This window comes from Patiria miniata, unplaced genomic scaffold, assembly GCF_015706575.1.
Source record: "Patiria miniata isolate m_02_andy unplaced genomic scaffold, ASM1570657v1 HiC_scaffold_3, whole genome shotgun sequence".
Taxonomy (NCBI): Eukaryota; Metazoa; Echinodermata; class Asteroidea; order Valvatida; family Asterinidae; genus Patiria; species Patiria miniata.
This window is the reverse complement of record NW_024037069.1, coordinates 33,447,518-33,469,992: the sequence shown is the minus strand read 5'-3', so window position 1 is coordinate 33,469,992 and position 22,475 is coordinate 33,447,518. Positions and strand designations below refer to the sequence as shown.

The 22,475-nt window shown below is 42.0% G+C and overlaps 2 protein-coding genes across 2 annotated transcripts in view; both read right to left on the bottom strand.

The window, feature by feature from the left end:
- Window positions 1–22,475, bottom strand: part of LOC119737768 (adhesion G protein-coupled receptor L2-like) — a 42,922-nt gene that overhangs the window by 17,780 nt on the left and 2,667 nt on the right. The window contains exons 2-8 of the mRNA XM_038212357.1: window positions 22,374–22,436; window positions 4,886–5,073; window positions 3,946–4,069; window positions 2,898–3,108; window positions 1,923–2,029; window positions 1,256–1,411; window positions 391–497 (exon numbers count right to left, since the gene is read on the bottom strand). Coding sequence (XP_038068285.1) covers window positions 391–497; window positions 1,256–1,411; window positions 1,923–2,029; window positions 2,898–3,108; window positions 3,946–4,069; window positions 4,886–5,073; window positions 22,374–22,436 — 956 coding nt within the window. The remainder of the gene's footprint in view (window positions 1–390; window positions 498–1,255; window positions 1,412–1,922; window positions 2,030–2,897; window positions 3,109–3,945; window positions 4,070–4,885; window positions 5,074–22,373; window positions 22,437–22,475) is intronic.
- Window positions 7,296–12,366, bottom strand: LOC119737769. Its single transcript, XM_038212358.1, has 2 exons — window positions 12,239–12,366; window positions 7,296–8,484 (listed from the first exon to the last, which is right to left on the bottom strand). Exons 1-2 carry the CDS (start codon window positions 12,298–12,300, stop codon window positions 7,596–7,598), a joined length of 951 nt encoding a protein of 316 aa, XP_038068286.1. The 5' UTR covers window positions 12,301–12,366; the 3' UTR covers window positions 7,296–7,595.

Below are 22,475 nucleotides of genomic sequence, written 5' to 3'. Positions count from 1 at the left end.
TTTTCCCTGATATTTCCCTCAGAGTTTCAAAATTTCAATGAATAAAAAATATTTTCACTTTAAAGAGGTTGCTGAGAAGTCGAGACCAGATTGTGTAGCACAGCCAATTGTTATTGTGTGAAGTGGTGTGTGGTATTCACACTGCATAAACACTGAAAAGCTTCCACAGCCAGTTAGTCAATGAACATGGCACAAGACGCACATACGCCAAACTGACCAAAAACCTTTCCCTTCTGGGTCACTGTCAAATTCCCCGAGCTTTCCTTGAATTTGTTGTTTCTTTATCCCAAATTCCCCAAGTTTTCCCAGAGTTTGACTGGAAAAATGAAAAGTCATTTTGAAAAGACATGAAACTTCCATTCATAACATTGGAATAGCCATCATAATTACCTGCCTGTAGATATCATTGATCCATGGTGACGTGCACTGGCTGAGATCTGGACCCATTGCAGACCACTGAACTGGGTTCTGTTTGTCACACTGCCAGTAAGCTAACCCTAAACAGAATGCAACGGTATTGCATTTCAATTTCAAGATGAAAAACTAAAGTAAATCTAAACAGGAAACAACAATTACAAGGAGGGGATAGACTTATCTGAATCTTTTCCTGATTGAATACACATTGAGAAAGAACTTGTTGACTTAAGTATTACGGGGCAGACTCCATGTGCAATAACAATGAAAAATAGAATACATAAAGTACCACCGTCTTGTGGGGGAGTGTGGCCTAGTGGTTAATGTTTGTGACTCATGATCAGAGGGTCAGGGGTTCGAATCCACCTGCTTGGTCATATCTTGTGTCCTTGGGCAAGCCACTTCACCCCTACTAGCCTCTCTCCATCCAGGGGTATAAATAGGTACCAGCATTAGTTTGGGAGTAACCTGTGATGGACTGGCGATAATTAGTCCATCCACAGTAACCAGTAATCATGGTAATTGGACTGGCACTATGTAGCGCTGGCTCTTTGGAACAATACGCGCCATGCGCAATGCTGAACACGCACACCAGCATGCCTTTGCACACAAATACCGCGTCATGGAACAAGAATGATCCTAACTTTTCAAGAGCATTTCCCATTCCCCATGGGCGGATAGTACTTTTTGAGGCGCGGCGTGAATGGGAGCAATAACGAATGTCATGTGATGTGAGTTCCACCAATCAAATGACAAGGATCTGTCGGTTATACAATGAGAAGAGTCAGTTAGCCAGCAACGCATCCTTCAAACACCATAGCACCCACATATTGCAACCTACCATCTTGTCCATCAGGGCATCTCTGGACATCAGTCTTGCCATCCTGGGTGGTTCGCCACTGAACCCCGGAGCGGTTGACGGCCGGGCAGAAGACTGGAGGGGTTAAGGTGGCCACACCATACGTCAGAGGGTAGGCTGCTGTTGCTTCAGTGATATCTGAACGACATGAAAAAAAAAAACAAGATTAGTGCTCAACTAGTCACGCTGGACCAGACAGCCTCTGTCATGTCAGTTTAGAACTTTGGAGCTCGTACATTGAAATAAGCCATTTGCGAGTTAAATTTGAATAAAATCTGGAACGCTGACTTAATACAATGCTTTGCACGTTTTAACCTAGCATTCTCCCAACCAAAGAGACTGTTACTATATCACGTGATTCGGGGCAAGCCTTATGCTAGCAACCCCCAGCTCCGGCATGGTCTGGTGTCTTTGTGCCATTCTCACCCATTGTGAACGATGTATTGGTGCTGAGCGTCTCTTACGTAACTATGCAAGAGCTTGCCCCGAATCATGTGATTAGCAACAGTGTCTTTGGTCTGGAGAATTCAAAGTTAAAATGTGCCAAGCATTCTGAGCAAGTCATTGTACCAGACGTTTTTCAAATGTAAATCCCAAAGGGTATAGGTTACTCGCAAATGGCTTATTGTCTTTTGGAATCATTACTCACTTGCTAAACACTGATAACTGATGTCAAGGTATTTGAAGACTCCCTGGCACGGATCGCCGAAGACGTCATCGGACGCGGTGACGTTACATGAGGCGTAGCCGTTACATCTGTTGTGGTGGAAAAAGTAACACAAAAATATTTGGCGACTGAATTGCATTAACTAGTTGTGATCCACTTCATTCTGAAAGCGTCAATTAATAAAATCAATGCAGTTTGCTGAGATCGAAGGTTTATTATGCCCACTTGTTCCAAAAGTTGTAAAACTTATTACAAGCGTCATTTCAATGGCTGAAACATGTCCTGTAACAGAGTGTACCGTCCACTGACAATGAACTCGAGCATTAGACCTCAGTTTAAGGAGAACTGCAAAATTGAGATATTAGCTGATTAGAACTACTTCATACGTCTTTAGTTTTATTCATTCTCAAGTGATTAAAAAAGTTTCAAAATTTCAATTTTATTCGCAGTTTACGGTATAATTTGTCTGTCTTGAAGACTTGTTTTCATTGGTACTAACATGATCGCCTCGAATGCATGGTTGGTAGTCTTGGGGCTTATATCGGAAGTACTACTAACAACTTTGACTTAGTACCCGTACTTCGAGTTGGCTGGAAGTTTATACATATCGTTAGTAACCTCAGAGAGTTAGCTCCTCTTAGTTTTAGTCCATCGCATTGGAACATTAACCGTTTTTTCTGATTGGAAGTCAATATTCAGAGCAATATGTAAAACCCTTTAAAACAGTGTTAAAGTAACCGTCACACAGAGTCTACTCATTGTGCAGTGATTTGAAGTGTTACAGATACTCCCCAGAAGATTACCTCTAAGGAATTTGAAGTGCTAACTCTGTGGGCAAAAATGATTTTGCAAAACTTGAAGGGTTGTGAAGTGCACAAGACCAGATAGGTGGGTTAACCAATGAAAGAAGGGCCTTTAGTTCATACATATTTATGAGGTGTAATAACAAAATGATACCTTCTAGCTACGATATCCAGTGTCATGAGCGAGCGACAGTCTGTCACTGATAACTCCCCTGGACGTAAGGTGCTCTCCGAGCATACTGAGCTTGCCCGTAACCGTCCGTACGCTGCGACATCCACGCGGATGTGTGGCAGGCCTAATGGTTTCTGGCATGATAGCTTGGCTGTGAGGGATTGGCAGGTCTCTGTGTGTACGTTGTAGGTATCTGTGGAGGAGCCAGGGTTGTAGATAAATCTTCACTATAGTCAATGACTTATGAGTCGAATCACAAGTCAGTCGTAAGTCAATCCAGGTCCTTCAGTCACAAGTCAAGCTTTTCAACTTCAAGTTAACTGCGAGTCAAATTTGACAAAGATATTCCTTTTTTCCTTGTTCATTCCCTGTTTACTGGTGGCTTTGCTTGTGACTGACTTGTGATTTGACTTGTGATGGCCTGATGTTTAACTTGTGATGGACTTGTGATTTGACTTGTGATATGACTTGTGATTTAACTTGTGATGGACTTGTAATTTGACTTGTGATAGACTTGTGATTAGACTCGTAATGAACTTGTGATTTGAGTTGAGATTGGTTTTTATTGACTTGTGAGTCAACATGTGATTCAACTTGTGATGAACATGTGATTTAATTTGATATTGAATTATTTGACTTGTAATTTGACTTGTGATAGACTTGTGATTTGACTTGTGATAGACTTGTGATTTGACTTGTGTTGGAATTGTGATTTCACTTGTGATAGGCTTGTGATTGACTTGTGATTGACATGTGATTGACTTTGTGATGGACTTGTAATTTGACTTGTGGTTAGACTTGTGATTGACTTGTGACAGACTTGTACTTCAACTTGCGAAGGACCGGTGTTTGACCTGTGATGGACATGTGATTTGATTTGTGATCTGACTTGTGACGGACTCCACTACAGCTTAAGGGTAAACAAATAACAATAAATGAATTGAGCAGTGTATCTAGATTCAAACTGCCTTGTCAACAAGAAATGGAGCAACTGTCCACAAAAAACACTGACATGACCAACCATACTTACCTCGACACCTGTAGTGCACCTTGACATATTTTGGATGGGTAGGGCAGGGATCAAGATCCCGTATCAAGTCATCTGTGACAGTGACCTCACAGCGTGTCTGACCCTCACATCCGGGTAGAAGGATCTAAAACGAATCAAAACCAAAACTTTTCTGGATGCAGACACAGAGAAACAAACAACAGCGAACACACTAGAACTGAATACATAAGTGGTTGCTGGCTCACAGTCAGCTTCGGTTAATTTCTGTGCTCAATCTTAAACCGATTAAAAGTCATAAATGCAAAACCGAAACCAACCTGACCCGACTGAAATGATGGAAAAACCGACCCAACCCGACCCGAAGTCGGTTTCGGGTTGGGTCGGTTTCGGGTCGGGCTTGCACAACATTATTGCTGAAGTCATTTTTGAATGAAATAAAAAAAAAACACTCTTGACTCTAAGGCCAAAAAAAAAATAGTCAGTCTCTGGTCAGACCGAAGTTCCAGAATTGATGCGGTGACGCAGGTTTTTTTTTTTTTTTTTTTTTCCAAGCTTGTATTGTACAGACAAGGTGGGTACTATTTTCCTTTTTGGTGTCCTCATTATACATTGGTGTCCTCCATAATTTGCCTTGGTGCCCTTTATCATTTGCCTTGGTGCAATTTCCCCATTCCTTGGTGCTCCTTGGTACAAAAATTTGAGGAGGTGCAGCAATAGAGGGTGCTGTTGTAGCTTCCGTGTTAATTTGAAGAAAAAAAAAGGTTGACGCGCATGATTAAAATCGACGCGCGCGCTGACCAGAGACCGAGTATTTTTTTTTTGGCCTAACTTGACTAAAACTAAAACGGGACAATTGCCTTTATGGACCAACTCCATATTTATTGGGAATAAAATCCAAATTTAGTCTTTTAAGTTGGACCAAGTCTTCTAACATGTATGTATGATTGGCCAGTCTTATTACCAGTTCTCGGAGGTAGGTGTTAATTTGGGAGGCACTGAACAGACAGTTGCCTACTGGCGCCACACCGGCGGGCGGACAGACATTATTGTTGTCTAGATGGAAGGTGGAGCCCACAATGCTCAGGTGTTTGTCGTGGTCACAGGTCAGGACAAGTAGAGAGTCACTACAAGATTCTTGTATCTGAAGATCTATTTGAAGAAATAATAAAAAAAAATATCATCAAACAGGGTTGAACATTTTTTTTAATCTAAAAATACATTAAAAGATATAGTTACAAATAAATAGAAAGTATTAAAAAAAATAAAAAAATAAAACTCACATCAACACTGCTTAGGGATAATATCATTTAGATTACCGTGAACTGGTCCCCCGTTTATTCCAGACAGGGCCCACTTTCATAGTGCTGCTTAACAGCCGACTTTGTGCTTACCGAGCCTCCATCTATTTCATAGGGACCGTTAAGCAGTAAGCGCAGTAAAAGCAGGCTTAACCTCAGAAGAGAACTTTGCTTAAATCAGTGACGTAGCAATAGAAATCTCCATGCGCGCGCAACGTTAACTGTAAGCACAATCACGGCATGAAATAATGCTTAAGCAGCAGCATGATTTTCTGCTATAGTAAGCACAACTTTTTTGCTTACTGTTAAGCATTCGAGCTGAAAGATAGACAGGGGTTTTCAGCAGACACCCGGCCTCCGCAAAATAATAAGGGGGGGGGGGGGGTTGGGTACGCTGTTCAAACCAGAAATTTTCAGAGAATAGGTGGCGCTCTTCAAGGCAGCACAATTACAGACATTGGTGCGACGTACAAGCGGGCACTCATGAAAAAAGGATGCTTGTGAAATGTGGCACTCATGAAAAATGGGCAAAAATTAGAAAATATTGCCTTGTAAAATTTACTTTTTTATGCCCATTTTTAAGTTCACCATCCCGCTTTTCCTTCATCAGTGTCCCAATTTCGCTTTTAAAATCTCCGTCTTCTCGCAATCTGCCACTCTACACTCCCCCCCCCCCCCAAGAAAAGTCTCCTTTAAACAGGGGTGTGAGTGACCACTGATAAAAAATGACTCAAAGCAGCTGAAAAAGTTGCAAAAAAGCCGAAGTTGTCTTTGGAAATCGCCTATGCTTTTGTGAAAAAAAAAAAAAAAAAGTAAAAAAAAAATGAAATCAGCTTTGCAGAGATTTCACACCCCTGTTTAAATATTGAATCGAGTCTTCAAACTAGGTTGATGAAATATCGAGGAATGTTTCTGGAAATTTTGAAGAAATATGCTGGCTAGAGTCAGTAAAATTGGCCTGATTTTGTTCTGCATGCTTTTGAACACTTATGCACCCGGCCGTGTGCGTGCAGATCGCGTGCACACGGCCAACCTTAATTTTGCCAAAACGTAACAACCCGTACCTCGACTAAGCCATCTTTACGCATTCCATGGTATTGAAATAAGTGAAGACCATTCACATAGATTAATGCCATTTGTAATTTGGTTTATTTTGCGCACAACCTTCGAGACGGAATGAACAAAATATACCTTAAGAAAAAGTGAACTGAAACTCGCTCCTTTGAAGTCTCAAGTTTTGCACTGTTTTCTATGAAGTCAAAGGGACGAGAAGTGGCTGAAGGTTGACTATAGCAGCACATACTACGAGGGCCGATTCCATGAGATCAATCATAGTTAGTGGAATTGGCCCTTGTATTATGGAAAACTCCTTTAGTCTTCCAATTGCCCTCTCAACATGAATACGAGCATCGGCAACTGTCTTGGTCTTTGTATCCTCCGACTCAGTAAACTGGGATGTACTAGTCGTTGTACGCATGAAAGGAGGAATGACAAGCTTTACTTGCTTGTGCAGCAAGAGTTCATGGATGTTGAAGCCCCTGTTAGCCATAAGAATGTCATTGGGCTCAAGGCGATCTATGATGTTTGTCATCTTGACAATCTTCTTGTCTGACGTGTTGCCTCCTGTTGGTTTAGAAATGAAGGAGATTGTACCCCCTAGTGTAATTCCAACAAGGTACTTTAATGTTGGCGGTGACTTGTACTGGCTGTACACTTGTGAAATGGATGCCGCTAAGGAGGGTCGCTCGATCTGAATCTCCGTGCAGTCTATAATGCAGTGACTGTTCCCTTGTATTTGCAGAAGCATTGAGGGTAGTATTTGTAGATGTCTTCTTCACTTGGCCAGTCTATGAATGCTTTAAAGGGAATGTACAACATTTGCTGTTGCTGCAATTTTCAGAAATAAATGAATTTGGAGGATAAGTATGTTATAGCAAATATTGTTAAAACGACTTGTTTCACGTTTTGGGCTTGTAGATGCTGGAAAAACCAAGAAAACCATTCATGTTCTTGTAGTCTGGTTCCCTGACCCTACTTAAGATGAAACAGAGAATTTATAGACTTTGGGGCATTGTCAAGTCAGAGAATCAGTCTAGCAGGCTTGTACCCCTTCACAGGTGCGTAATCAATTGTAAAGAAAGTGCGGAAAAACTAATTATGAAAAAGTAGGAACAGTTTTTTTAAAAAGCCAGTTTTCTCAAACACTGGTCGGCCGACCAGCGTTGGAAAATACCATTTTTCTTGCGAATGTCAGCACACCAGGGGCCACGATATCACAGGATGCTTCAGACTGTCATTCCCTAACAATCCAGTAAGGTATTTTCTGATAATATGATCATTTCGCTCTGTGATGTTTACTGTTGTATCTTCCCTTTAAGTAAGCTCTCTATCTACAAGAGGGAGCCAGGTTGATATAACCTGAGACACAGTGCTCTGAGAAACTCCAAATCGGAAGGCCAGATCATCTTCTCTGAGATTAAGACGAAGCTTCATTAGTGTCATCAATAGTTCATCTTCTAAAGCTTGCGACCTCTTCCGCCCTGGTTTATCACTGTTCTTTAGCTGGTAGGCTTTGTCTTCAGCTGATCTTTTGCCCTTATAGTAGTGCATGTTCTTAGTGTGTGGCTTAATTTCTTCAAAAAGCCATTCAAAAAGCTGATATCTGGGGAGTCCAGTATAGAGTTTAATGAGTTCATTTGAATGGCAAATATCTCTGATGGAAAATCTCTGTTTTGTTTTAGCTTGGGCCTCAAGTTTAAGTCTGTCAATGTTACTCTTGGCTTCAAGAAGATTTCGCCTGAGTTCTCCACAGTTGTCTGTTAGTTTAGCAAGTTCGTCTTCTAGGTGGGCTACGTACACTGGACTGACGGGCTTGTTACGGAACGGGAGATGTACGTAGTTGTGATCGTTCTCCAGTGCTTTGAGTTTGACATCGTCAATATCACCAGGGTTTACCTGGATTCCTATTGACCTGTACGGCAAAGTCCTGATTTTCTTAGGCTGAGGTGTAGTAACGTCTAATGCTCGCCTCTTCACCGGTGCCCTTTTCGGTGTCTCAGGAAGGTCGTATCCTCTCAAAAATAAAGACGGATGGAGTTCATCAGGATATGGCTGGCCGTATTTAAAGTGGTTGCTGCAGACTGTAGTCGATGCTTTTACTCTGAAATCCTTCCGTTGGATCAGTCGGGTCCAGAGAGGGAAGTATTTCTTATCCCGGCATGAGTGGAACCTGAGTGTGTTTACATGCTCTTTGATGACATATCTATCAAGAGAAGAGGAAACGTAAAATAGTGATATTTATTATTTGATGATTTTTGAAAAAATAAGAAAAAAAATCACGTAAGACTTTTCAAACATATTTCATGAGTAAAACAATGGAGTAGGCTACATGTAGCTAGCTGGAATAGCTAGGCCTACTTAGCATGCTTTATACTAGCATTTAAAAATATATATCTTCGAGTCACCATAATTGACGCAGGTATAACGCTTGCAACGCGTGCGCATTGTCCAACGCAAATTGAATGCGAGTGCAGCATAACATATCCTCGTCATTTTTTTAGGGGGTCTGACGATACATACATTTTGTACATCATACATACATTTTTTTTTTTTTTACATTTATCGTCAGTCTCCCTAAAACGACGAGGATCTATTTCGACACATGATGCACTCATATTTAAAGGGAATGTACAACATTTGCTTTTGCTGCAATTTTCTGAAATAAATGGATTTGGAGGATTAGTATGTAATAGCAGATATTGTTAAAATGACTTGTTTCACGTTTTGGGCTTGTAGATGCTGGAAAAACCAAGAAAACCAATCATGTTCTTGAAGTCTGGTTCCCTGACCCCACTTAAGATGAAACGGAGCAATTTATAGACTTTGGGGAATTGTTAAGGTCATATAATCAGTTTAGCAGGCTTGTACCCCTTCACAGGTGTGTAATCAATTGCAAAGAAAACGCGGAATAACTAATTATGAAAAAATAGGAGCAGTTTTTGAAAAAAAGCCAGTTTTCTCCAACGCTGGTCGGCCGACCAGCGTTGGAAAAATACTGTTTTACTTTAAAATGAAAACACACCAGGAGCCACGATTTTACAGGATGCTTTAGACTGTCATTCCCAAACAAACCAGTGGGGTATTTCATGATAATTTGATCTTTTCGTTTTGTGATGTTTGCAAATGTTGTATCTTCCCTTTAATTTGCGTTGGCCAATGCGCGCACATTGCAAGTATTACCTGTGCCGATTATGGTGACTCGAGAATATGTGAACAGAATAAACAATCATGAGACTGCCCGTAAAAGTCACACATTGTTCACTGACAGAAGTAACAAACCATTAAATGTTTTTCCAATAAGAAACCAGTCATAAAAGGGAGCTCTTGAAGGGCACTGCACAGTGCATGCAGGGTGTCCCGTGTTTCTTTTCCCCGGCTGCGTGCCGGTCGTTAGCACTTCGTGACTGCTTACCCCTAGAACTATGGGTAATGGGTAGCTCTACTGAGTGGAGCGTTGAATTACGGGTACCCCTCCATACCAACGCTCCAACGATTCGCCATACTTTGGTGGCACCGTCACAGTAGCATAGTCACAAACCCACGCGAGGACAAAAAGACCCCAAAAAACCAGTAAAGAGATTACAAATGAGAGAGACAGTTATCCTGGATTGATCTATACATTCTTGACATTCCATGAGACCCCTTATACTGTTCCCAAACAGCGAACATTTTGGGAAAAAAACAGCAAAATAGTCTGAAAACGTACAGCTCAATGTGTTTGCATGGAGGCTCAGTTCTTGAATTGACTGTCGAATGAGGGCGTCTGACGTGACGTCACCGTCGTTGCTTGATCGCGAAGAAAAACAAGTCACGCTTTATCAACGACTGTTTCGTGTAATGATACGTGCTCCGATCCGCGCCGTACGACAGTATGGGCTTTGAACACACCCAGGGTGGAGACGTCATTAATTTGTTTAGAACGTGTACGTTTCAGCCGTCTCCACCTTGGGTGTGTTCAAAGCCTATACTGTCGTACGGCGCGGATCGGAGCACGTATCATTACACGAAACAGTCGTTGATAAAGCGTGAATTGTTTTTCTTCGCGATCGAGCAACGACGGTGACGTCACGTCAGACGCCCTCATTCGACAGTCAATTCAAGAACTGAGCCTCCATGCAAACACATTGAGCTGTACGTTTTCAGACTATTTTGCTGTTTTTTTCCAAAATGTTCGCTGTTTGGAAACAATATAAGGGGTCTCATGGAATGTCAAGAATGTATAGATCAATCCAGGATAACTGTCTCTCTCATTTGTAATCTCTTTGCCGGTTTTTTAAAGTCTTTTTGTCCTCACGTGGGTTTGTGACTATGCGACTGTGACGGTGCCACCAAAGTATGGCGAATCGGTGGAGCGTTGGTATGGAGGGGTACCCGTAATTCAACGCTCCACTCAGTAGAGCTAGGTAATGGGTATTACTTGCAATACCCATAGGTAGGCACGGAAGAGACGGAACTGCACATAATTTTTGTCGTGGGCACATGGTGGGAACATCTTTTATTTTCTACACCACAATCTGACAATGCACAAAACAAAAAATGCAGTGGCTATCGTTACGGCAGCCGTAACGCATTTCCCATTTTCTATAGTTACAGTAGAACTGCAACTTTTATAAAAACATGAGAAGAAAATATAAAATTAGAAGGAAAAAAGTGAATTTGAACCTTATGAAATTTGGACTTTATTTTCCTTTAAAAATAAATCCTCCAAAGCCTTAGTCCGAGTAACTTGGACCCAACTTATCGCCTTTTTTAACATTTGGACATGGTCCGGCGATAGTGGGGTCCGAGTACTCCTAGAACTATGAGGCTCCGCGTGAGCGGAGCCTCATAGATGTAGAAGCCCGCAAAATTGTCTGCAGCACAAAACACTAATAAAGTACAAAAACGTCCATCAAAATGCAGACATTTCACACAGAACCGCTGCACAGTTTGCCCCTATACTCCGTACTTTACCTCTTGACATACTCACGTATCTTGGGCACAACTAACATGGGTGGATTCTGTCGGTTTTTAGGCCAAAATGATGAAAAATATGCCCTTTCCGCACTGAGCCAACCGAACACTTGAAACGTGCACGCATATGATCGAGCGATGATTTTCGGTTCGCTCGGAGCGCGCCGCGGGGGGTACGGTACAGGCGAAATGATAGTATGTGCATGCGTACAAGTGCATTACCGTACCCCCCGCGGCGCGCTCCGAGCGAACCGAAAATCATCGCTCGATCATATGCGTGCACGTTTCAAGTGTTCGGTTGGCTCAGTGCGGAAAGGGCATATTTTTCATCATTTTGGCCTAAAAACCGACAGAATCCACCTATGTTAGTTGTGCTCACGCGGAGCCTCATAGTTCTAGGAGTAGGGTCCGAGCTAATACCGCGACCTGGACAACATCATCCTGTCACTGTCCCAAAAACCAACATTTTCCAACAAAAAACATCAGATTTCACCTTCAAAACGGCCTCCAAATTACTAGATATGCCACCTGAGGTACCATCTTAATTATCGATGTCTACTTGTACCTCAGGTGGCATATCTAGTCATTTGGAGGCCGTTTTGAAGGTGAAATCTGATGTTTTTTGTTGGAAAATGTTGGTTTTTGGGACTGACAGGATGATGTTGTCCAGGTCGCGGTATTAGCTTGGACCCCACTATCGCCAGACCATGTCCAAATGTTAAAAAAGGCGATAAGTTGGGTCCAAGTTACTCGGACTACCAAAGCCTCAGGTTAGAAAAGGAGAAAAAAAGTTGAGTGCAAAACTGAGATGCGAACCCGCAACCTTGCGGTGCAAAATCCCATTCTTTATCGACTGAGTTGTCGCACTGCTCGCTAAAACATGGGGAAACAAATAATTATATACCTGCGTGCGTATCAAAAAAGTATCGTAGAGGGCGCTAAACAACGGTTGCCGTAACGATAGCCACTTCGAACAATAAATTTATGTATAACAAATATCATACCTTTCTGGATACCGTCGGTCATTATTGCAACCCAAAACAGCACAATGATCACCACCTCCCATCAGAGGAAAAACGTCAGAAATTATAAATGGACAGCCAAGAAATACACCCGTACCGCGCAGGTTACTGATTCCACTCACACTGATCTCTACAGGACTCTATACACGTTTTTTAGTGTAGAGATCAGTGGCGTAGCCTGGTTCCCAGACCAAAATGATGCTGACTATTGCAGCCTCGACTCCATGGGCGCGTGCGCGTTCCTTACACTAACCCCTGGCCGTGATGATGACGTAATGACGCTGAATGGCTATTCACAGCGTACTGCGCGCGCATTTCGAAGATTGCACGCCGGGCGGCGTAATTTTTTTTTCCTAGGAGGGTTAGGGGCAATGTCATGAATAATTCAGTTTTTCCTTTTGAATCATTGCAAGACTTAGGTTCTCGTTCCATTTTCCCCTTAATTTAAAATTATCTCCGTGATAAATTTGGAGAAGAAAAATAGCTGATGAAAATGAGCAGCGACGACGTGGATTCGAACCAGGGATCTTTGTATCCATAGCTCATCTCGCTATCCACTAGGCTACTGTGTGGTAGCTCGACGACAACCGTTATTTAAAATGCTTTAATGTATTGTAACTAGTTGAGTAACTAACAACAATGCTGTTGATGTCATTGTCCGTTCTCATGGATAAACATGAATTATTCATGACATTGCCCCTAACCCTCCTAGGAATAAAAATAACGCCGCCGGGCGCGCCCATAATGCGCTCGCGTGCTTTGCACGTAACGTAACGTACGAAAAAAAAATGTTATTCAAAAGTCGCGATGCCTGTACGATATGGATTATGGCAGCCAGTGTTGTAGTCGAGACCGGATAGTCCGAGACCGAGACCAAGACCGAGACCTGAAGTTGCGAGACCGAGACCGAGACCGAGACCAACCCCTTCAAGGCGGACCGAGACCGAGACCGAAATGGTCCGAGACCGAGACCGAGACCGAGACCGCGGATAATAAATAACAATAATTTAAATAAAAAAACAAGTCACTAATTACAGCTGAACAGTCTGTCCTTGAGATGATGATGTGATGGGGATGTGAAGGAAGTGATTGAAAGCTAGGAATCACTTGTACCTGCTTAATTGTGTCATGCGAGTGCTCTTCATGTTTGCTTCATACCATAAATTACAACATGGCAACATATTTTGTTATTGTCACAATCAATTAAAAAAAGGGAAACAACCTAATTTGAAGAAGGGGAAAACCTAATTTGATGAAGTCGATATATCTTTTTTATAATATGCTTTTTTAAAAGCATATTTTTTTTAAATATAATATCTTTTAACTACTATAAAGTGTCAATCTGATGAAGAAACTCTAACTTAGGAGTACGGCAATTTGTACTAGTTTTTTGCGATGTTGAAACTTGGCATGCCTACTTAGCATGCTTTATACTAGCATTTAAAAATATATATCTTCGAGTCACCATAATTGACGCAGGTATAACGCTTGCAACGCGTGCGCATTGTCCAACGCAAATTGAATGCGAGTGCAGCATAACATATCCTCGTCATTTTTTTAGGGGGTCTGACGATACATACATTTTGTACATCATACATACATTTTTTTTTTTTTTACATTTATCGTCAGTCTCCCTAAAACGACGAGGATCTATTTCGACACATGATGCACTCATATTTAAAGGGAATGTACAACATTTGCTTTTGCTGCAATTTTCTGAAATAAATGGATTTGGAGGATTAGTATGTAATAGCAGATATTGTTAAAATGACTTGTTTCACGTTTTGGGCTTGTAGATGCTGGAAAAACCAAGAAAACCAATCATGTTCTTGAAGTCTGGTTCCCTGACCCCACTTAAGATGAAACGGAGCAATTTATAGACTTTGGGGAATTGTTAAGGTCATATAATCAGTTTAGCAGGCTTGTACCCCTTCACAGGTGTGTAATCAATTGCAAAGAAAACGCGGAATAACTAATTATGAAAAAATAGGAGCAGTTTTTGAAAAAAAGCCAGTTTTCTCCAACGCTGGTCGGCCGACCAGCGTTGGAAAAATACTGTTTTACTTTAAAATGAAAACACACCAGGAGCCACGATTTTACAGGATGCTTTAGACTGTCATTCCCAAACAAACCAGTGGGGTATTTCATGATAATTTGATCTTTTCGTTTTGTGATGTTTGCAAATGTTGTATCTTCCCTTTAATTTGCGTTGGCCAATGCGCGCACATTGCAAGTATTACCTGTGCCGATTATGGTGACTCGAGAATATGTGAACAGAATAAACAATCATGAGACTGCCCGTAAAAGTCACACATTGTTCACTGACAGAAGTAACAAACCATTAAATGTTTTTCCAATAAGAAACCAGTCATAAAAGGGAGCTCTTGAAGGGCACTGCACAGTGCATGCAGGGTGTCCCGTGTTTCTTTTCCCCGGCTGCGTGCCGGTCGTTAGCACTTCGTGACTGCTTACCCCTAGAACTATGGGTAATGGGTAGCTCTACTGAGTGGAGCGTTGAATTACGGGTACCCCTCCATACCAACGCTCCAACGATTCGCCATACTTTGGTGGCACCGTCACAGTAGCATAGTCACAAACCCACGCGAGGACAAAAAGACCCCAAAAAACCAGTAAAGAGATTACAAATGAGAGAGACAGTTATCCTGGATTGATCTATACATTCTTGACATTCCATGAGACCCCTTATACTGTTCCCAAACAGCGAACATTTTGGGAAAAAAACAGCAAAATAGTCTGAAAACGTACAGCTCAATGTGTTTGCATGGAGGCTCAGTTCTTGAATTGACTGTCGAATGAGGGCGTCTGACGTGACGTCACCGTCGTTGCTTGATCGCGAAGAAAAACAAGTCACGCTTTATCAACGACTGTTTCGTGTAATGATACGTGCTCCGATCCGCGCCGTACGACAGTATGGGCTTTGAACACACCCAGGGTGGAGACGTCATTAATTTGTTTAGAACGTGTACGTTTCAGCCGTCTCCACCTTGGGTGTGTTCAAAGCCTATACTGTCGTACGGCGCGGATCGGAGCACGTATCATTACACGAAACAGTCGTTGATAAAGCGTGAATTGTTTTTCTTCGCGATCGAGCAACGACGGTGACGTCACGTCAGACGCCCTCATTCGACAGTCAATTCAAGAACTGAGCCTCCATGCAAACACATTGAGCTGTACGTTTTCAGACTATTTTGCTGTTTTTTTCCAAAATGTTCGCTGTTTGGAAACAATATAAGGGGTCTCATGGAATGTCAAGAATGTATAGATCAATCCAGGATAACTGTCTCTCTCATTTGTAATCTCTTTGCCGGTTTTTTAAAGTCTTTTTGTCCTCACGTGGGTTTGTGACTATGCGACTGTGACGGTGCCACCAAAGTATGGCGAATCGGTGGAGCGTTGGTATGGAGGGGTACCCGTAATTCAACGCTCCACTCAGTAGAGCTAGGTAATGGGTATTACTTGCAATACCCATAGGTAGGCACGGAAGAGACGGAACTGCACATAATTTTTGTCGTGGGCACATGGTGGGAACATCTTTTATTTTCTACACCACAATCTGACAATGCACAAAACAAAAAATGCAGTGGCTATCGTTACGGCAGCCGTAACGCATTTCCCATTTTCTATAGTTACAGTAGAACTGCAACTTTTATAAAAACATGAGAAGAAAATATAAAATTAGAAGGAAAAAAGTGAATTTGAACCTTATGAAATTTGGACTTTATTTTCCTTTAAAAATAAATCCTCCAAAGCCTTAGTCCGAGTAACTTGGACCCAACTTATCGCCTTTTTTAACATTTGGACATGGTCCGGCGATAGTGGGGTCCGAGTACTCCTAGAACTATGAGGCTCCGCGTGAGCGGAGCCTCATAGATGTAGAAGCCCGCAAAATTGTCTGCAGCACAAAACACTAATAAAGTACAAAAACGTCCATCAAAATGCAGACATTTCACACAGAACCGCTGCACAGTTTGCCCCTATACTCCGTACTTTACCTCTTGACATACTCACGTATCTTGGGCACAACTAACATGGGTGGATTCTGTCGGTTTTTAGGCCAAAATGATGAAAAATATGCCCTTTCCGCACTGAGCCAACCGAACACTTGAAACGTGCACGCATATGATCGAGCGATGATTTTCGGTTCGCTCGGAGCGCGCCGCGGGGGGTACGGTACAGGCGAAATGATAGTATGTGCATGCGTACAAGTGCATTACCGTACCCCCCGCGGCGCGCTCCGAGCGAACCGAAAATCATCGCTCGATCATATGCGTGCACGTTTCAAGTGTTCGGTTGGCTCAGTGCGGAAAGGGCATATTTTTCATCATTTTGGCCTAAAAACCGACAGAATCCACCTATGTTAGTTGTGCTCACGCGGAGCCTCATAGTTCTAGGAGTAGGGTCCGAGCTAATACCGCGACCTGGACAACATCATCCTGTCACTGTCCCAAAAACCAACATTTTCCAACAAAAAACATCAGATTTCACCTTCAAAACGGCCTCCAAATTACTAGATATGCCACCTGAGGTACCATCTTAATTATCGATGTCTACTTGTACCTCAGGTGGCATATCTAGTCATTTGGAGGCCGTTTTGAAGGTGAAATCTGATGTTTTTTGTTGGAAAATGTTGGTTTTTGGGACTGACAGGATGATGTTGTCCAGGTCGCGGTATTAGCTTGGACCCCACTATCGCCAGACCATGTCCAAATGTTAAAAAAGGCGATAAGTTGGGTCCAAGTTACTCGGACTACCAAAGCCTCAGGTTAGAAAAGGAGAAAAAAAGTTGAGTGCAAAACTGAGATGCGAACCCGCAACCTTGCGGTGCAAAATCCCATTCTTTATCGACTGAGTTGTCGCACTGCTCGCTAAAACATGGGGAAACAAATAATTATATACCTGCGTGCGTATCAAAAAAGTATCGTAGAGGGCGCTAAACAACGGTTGCCGTAACGATAGCCACTTCGAACAATAAATTTATGTATAACAAATATCATACCTTTCTGGATACCGTCGGTCATTATTGCAACCCAAAACAGCACAATGATCACCACCTCCCATCAGAGGAAAAACGTCAGAAATTATAAATGGACAGCCAAGAAATACACCCGTACCGCGCAGGTTACTGATTCCACTCACACTGATCTCTACAGGACTCTATACACGTTTTTTAGTGTAGAGATCAGTGGCGTAGCCTGGTTCCCAGACCAAAATGATGCTGACTATTGCAGCCTCGACTCCATGGGCGCGTGCGCGTTCCTTACACTAACCCCTGGCCGTGATGATGACGTAATGACGCTGAATGGCTATTCACAGCGTACTGCGCGCGCATTTCGAAGATTGCACGCCGGGCGGCGTAATTTTTTTTTCCTAGGAGGGTTAGGGGCAATGTCATGAATAATTCAGTTTTTCCTTTTGAATCATTGCAAGACTTAGGTTCTCGTTCCATTTTCCCCTTAATTTAAAATTATCTCCGTGATAAATTTGGAGAAGAAAAATAGCTGATGAAAATGAGCAGCGACGACGTGGATTCGAACCAGGGATCTTTGTATCCATAGCTCATCTCGCTATCCACTAGGCTACTGTGTGGTAGCTCGACGACAACCGTTATTTAAAATGCTTTAATGTATTGTAACTAGTTGAGTAACTAACAACAATGCTGTTGATGTCATTGTCCGTTCTCATGGATAAACATGAATTATTCATGACATTGCCCCTAACCCTCCTAGGAATAAAAATAACGCCGCCGGGCGCGCCCATAATGCGCTCGCGTGCTTTGCACGTAACGTAACGTACGAAAAAAAAATGTTATTCAAAAGTCGCGATGCCTGTACGATATGGATTATGGCAGCCAGTGTTGTAGTCGAGACCGGATAGTCCGAGACCGAGACCAAGACCGAGACCTGAAGTTGCGAGACCGAGACCGAGACCGAGACCAACCCCTTCAAGGCGGACCGAGACCGAGACCGAAATGGTCCGAGACCGAGACCGAGACCGAGACCGCGGATAATAAATAACAATAATTTAAATAAAAAAACAAGTCACTAATTACAGCTGAACAGTCTGTCCTTGAGATGATGATGTGATGGGGATGTGAAGGAAGTGATTGAAAGCTAGGAATCACTTGTACCTGCTTAATTGTGTCATGCGAGTGCTCTTCATGTTTGCTTCATACCATAAATTACAACATGGCAACATATTTTGTTATTGTCACAATCAATTAAAAAAAGGGAAACAACCTAATTTGAAGAAGGGGAAAACCTAATTTGATGAAGTCGATATATCTTTTTTATAATATGCTTTTTTAAAAGCATATTTTTTTTAAATATAATATCTTTTAACTACTATAAAGTGTCAATCTGATGAAGAAACTCTAACTTAGGAGTACGGCAATTTGTACTAGTTTTTTGCGATGTTGAAACTTGACAAAAGTAAAAAGTTAAAGGTGGATGTTTCATCTGTTATAGGAACTAAACTTAACTGTTACAGGACCCAAACTCCACAGCCACCCCTTGGTTTCAGCAATGACTACTAACAGATATTTAAAAGCAGCTTTAATTTTACATTGGACTTCCTTGTAAACCTGATGAAAAAATAATTTGGAGCAAGAAAGTATTGATTTATTTTTTAAAATTTCAGTCATGGAATATAGACTTGTACATGTAGACCCAAAAATTGAGAGGTGGTCGCCAGAGAGGCCTGGCTTAGGCTGAAATGTAATGCAACTTTTTTTGTGTATAATGTCAATACCATTACATACACTATAGAAGATTGATGAACCCTATTTGCCTGATCTATCTTCTGTTAATCTGCCCGCCGTCATCATCGTCATTAGCCTATTTGAGAATGAGGCCGACACAATAAAAGGGCGCTGTCACAAACTGAATGTGGTGGGCGAGATGTACTTTTAGGATTCATGGCTGCGTGCGCACGCCTATTTGTGTTTTGTACCAGCGTATCACCCGCATCGGCTACTATGCCGGGCGATAATACTTAAATATTTTAGTAATTTACAAGTACAACATATTGCCAATATTTTACTCTTGGTTATTGTGATGGCCGTAAACAGCTTTTAGCGATTAATGGAACAAAAGTCTTCTCGACTCATGCAAACGCAACTGACATTTAGAAAGGAGACGAGGCAGGCAATTAGACTCTATTTTTGTGTGACTATGGCAGTAGCTCAATTTGTGTTTATCACAGACGAAAAGATGAATACATGGCAAGTCAAAAATAAAGTGACAGTATGATAAAAAAGAAAAAAGAAATGGCACCCTCCATATTTGTTAAAAGATATATATAATTGTGATAAAGAACATGTTATTGAGTAGTAACTCTGAAAATTTGCATTCTCTATTCCCAAGTCGTGCCTATTTTAATAAAGAGATCACAAAATTCAGCTGTCCACCACTAATAGCAATTTAACGGTCTACGAATTGATGAATATCCATTAATAAATATAATGAAAAAAAAAAAAAACGTTTTCCCGCCTCCACGAATAAAGTAAAAATTGAAAAGGAAAATAGAAAAAAAATCACCAGTATTTCTGGGGAAAAAGAGTTTAATTGTTTCCCATATTCAAAACAAAAAATCTGACGTAAAAATAATGCTTCAATTTTGATTCATAAGATTTTAATCTCAGTTGTATTTGGAATCAATGAGGATGGCTATAAAGTGCTTGTTTCAACAAACCATCCCACAATAAAAACAAGAAATAAGAAAAGGAGCAATGGTTGTTTGACTATGCCTCACTCACTAGAAAGTGAAGAGAGACATGTCTATCATCATTACACTGCAGTCACATTTGCCCTCAACTGATTCCCTACTTAATCCTAAACTGGGGCCGGGGCGAAATCCGCCCCCTCTCTTTTTGGCTGGTCTCGACTCAAGACCAGCCAAAATATCGAGACCAAAGGGGACCGAGACCGAGACCAAGACCGAGACCACAGCTCCCGAGACCGAGACCGAGACCGAGACCAGCAAAAAGTAGTCTCAAGACCGAGACCGAGACCGGTCTCGAGACCTACAACACTGATGGCAGCCTCGTTTTTCGCTAAAAAAAACCCCTGTATCTTCGGTTGTAAAGGGACGAAAGGGGTGCGTACATTTAATACAAATCTTTGCTAAATAACGCAACGTCCAAACGTTTTGTTTGAAAGGATTGATTCTTCAAAATCACAACTTTTAACATTTTAAAGATGGCGTCGGCACGTAAAACGGATAAACTGCAGCCTAATTATAATGTGCCGTATTTTGACACATTTAAATTCGCTCGTACCCCCGCCCTGCAAACAAGACGCTGGGATACTCTGATGAATTCACGCTTTGATTGGTTGGATTTTGCGTGACCAGTGACCTGTGCGTCATCAAGGGCATGATTCTGCAAGGCTTGAAACGGCCGTTAAGACTGATTCATTACTCTTAGTTAGAGATGTTTTTTTCTTGTTGAAAAAGCGTAATAATGTAGGAAATTCTGTACAACTTATCTGTGTTGTAAATTTACAATTCCCGACACTCGCTCAGGCTCCGTTTCGAGTCACGAACGGTGGGAATGCATTATGCGACGCTCTAAATTTTGTCCACTGGTCCTCCGCAATGAAACAGAAATCACATCCGGTATGGAATGTGCGTAATTCTATGGGAAGTTTCGGATAACATTTGAGCGCAGGCTAAATGCGGTCTTGAACAGCTGCAGTCAGATGCTTTATACACAGGTCATAGGCCACTTCCTTCACAAGATTCTGTGAAGCTGATCAGAGTATAGTATCCCAGCGTCCTGTTTGCAGGGGTACGAGCGAAACATTTAAATTACACAATTCCGGGGGTTAAGATCGCGCAAGGCATGATGGGATACTACATGGCGCAGCACGATCGTACCCATGGGGACCGAGGTTGTGACTATTGATGTTCGACAATAACCGACTTGGCGAAAACGTTTTCGATTTTGTACACAACATATGAGAGTATTTTGAATCGCTAGCGAATTCTATGCGAATTCTATGTATTCTAGGCCGCTACAGAAGGTCAGTCTCATTACTTTGAGAGTTTGTGCTTTGTGTTGTGAAACATTCCAAAATTCATTACAGGGCATACACGACTCAAATAAATCAATATATTACAAAAATGTACAATGATACATTTTATTTCCATACACAGTTGACCAAGCTGAGGGATTTGGCTGTTAAACGTCGCCCGATCTGCAAACATGTCCCGATGTTTTGAGAAGAACTCCCCATGTAACGGAATGAACGAGTCCTCATTTGCATCATTGCTGTGCGCCATTGGATATCTCACCGCATAGATCACTGCATTATGTATTGCGCGTATGCGCTGCACGCATAATTATACGAATATCGTTCTGAGAACGTGCCCGTCAAGTCGTCGCAACCCGGCCGATTACGTACTAGTCCGGCTTATACCAGCCGCGCCGATGGAGTTCGACTGGAGTTCACAGACAAAATACGACTATCTAACGACTTGTCATCAAGTCTACTCCGCACACCGCCTAGTCGTTGGCGGACCATAACCGGCGGGAGGGGAGGGGGAGGGACCTGGAGGGGCCGAATGTTACACGCCGGCTTCTTTCGTTTAATCCTATCCGACATATTTTCTCCGGGGTTACGAAGAACTTGAAACTTCTGGTCCATAGGGGCCTATAAACAGTATAAGCACTGATGTCATTGAGAAAATTAACACCGCACCATTTCAAAACAATCCCCGGCCGTGCTATAGTTTCCCTAGATCTATAAAGGTTATTCACGTTTGATTGGGACATCCAACACAAAAAATCCACCGGCGTTTAGTTATTGAATTATTTCTGGACAAAATATCGAATTATGATATAATATCGGCACTCCAGGCCACAGGGCGGGCTCATTCTGTGCGCGCCTTTTTTCTGAGGGTTGCGGACGCCCAAAATCGGAGTATAGGAGTAGGTGTTTTTTTTGCCAAAATAAAATATACAAATTGAAAAATCAAATTAGGAGAAGGCAATCCGTTTTGTGTGTGTGTGAAGAGCAGGGATATACATCTTTAAAATATGAAGGCATAGGCCTGAACAAAGTTGTACGGTCAATGAATAATTGAAGCAATATCGTACCTGATGTATGGTGACAGAACTCCCCGGAATAGCCCTCCGGACAGAGACACTGAAATGTCCTCTCTGGGAAAAGTGGGGGAGAAAAACAGACAATCAATTAAT

What these genes read in the sequence shown, in the direction of transcription:
- LOC119737769 (XM_038212358.1), bottom strand. Translation starts at nt 12,300, where the DNA reads ATGGGAGGTGGTGATCATTGTGCTGTTTTGGGTTGCAATAATGACCGA. An exon ending in GACCGACGGTATCCAGAAAG is followed by an intron (nt 8,485 to 12,238) that starts GTATGATATTTG and finishes TTCTCTTGATAG; the next exon opens with ATATGTCATCAAAGAGCATG.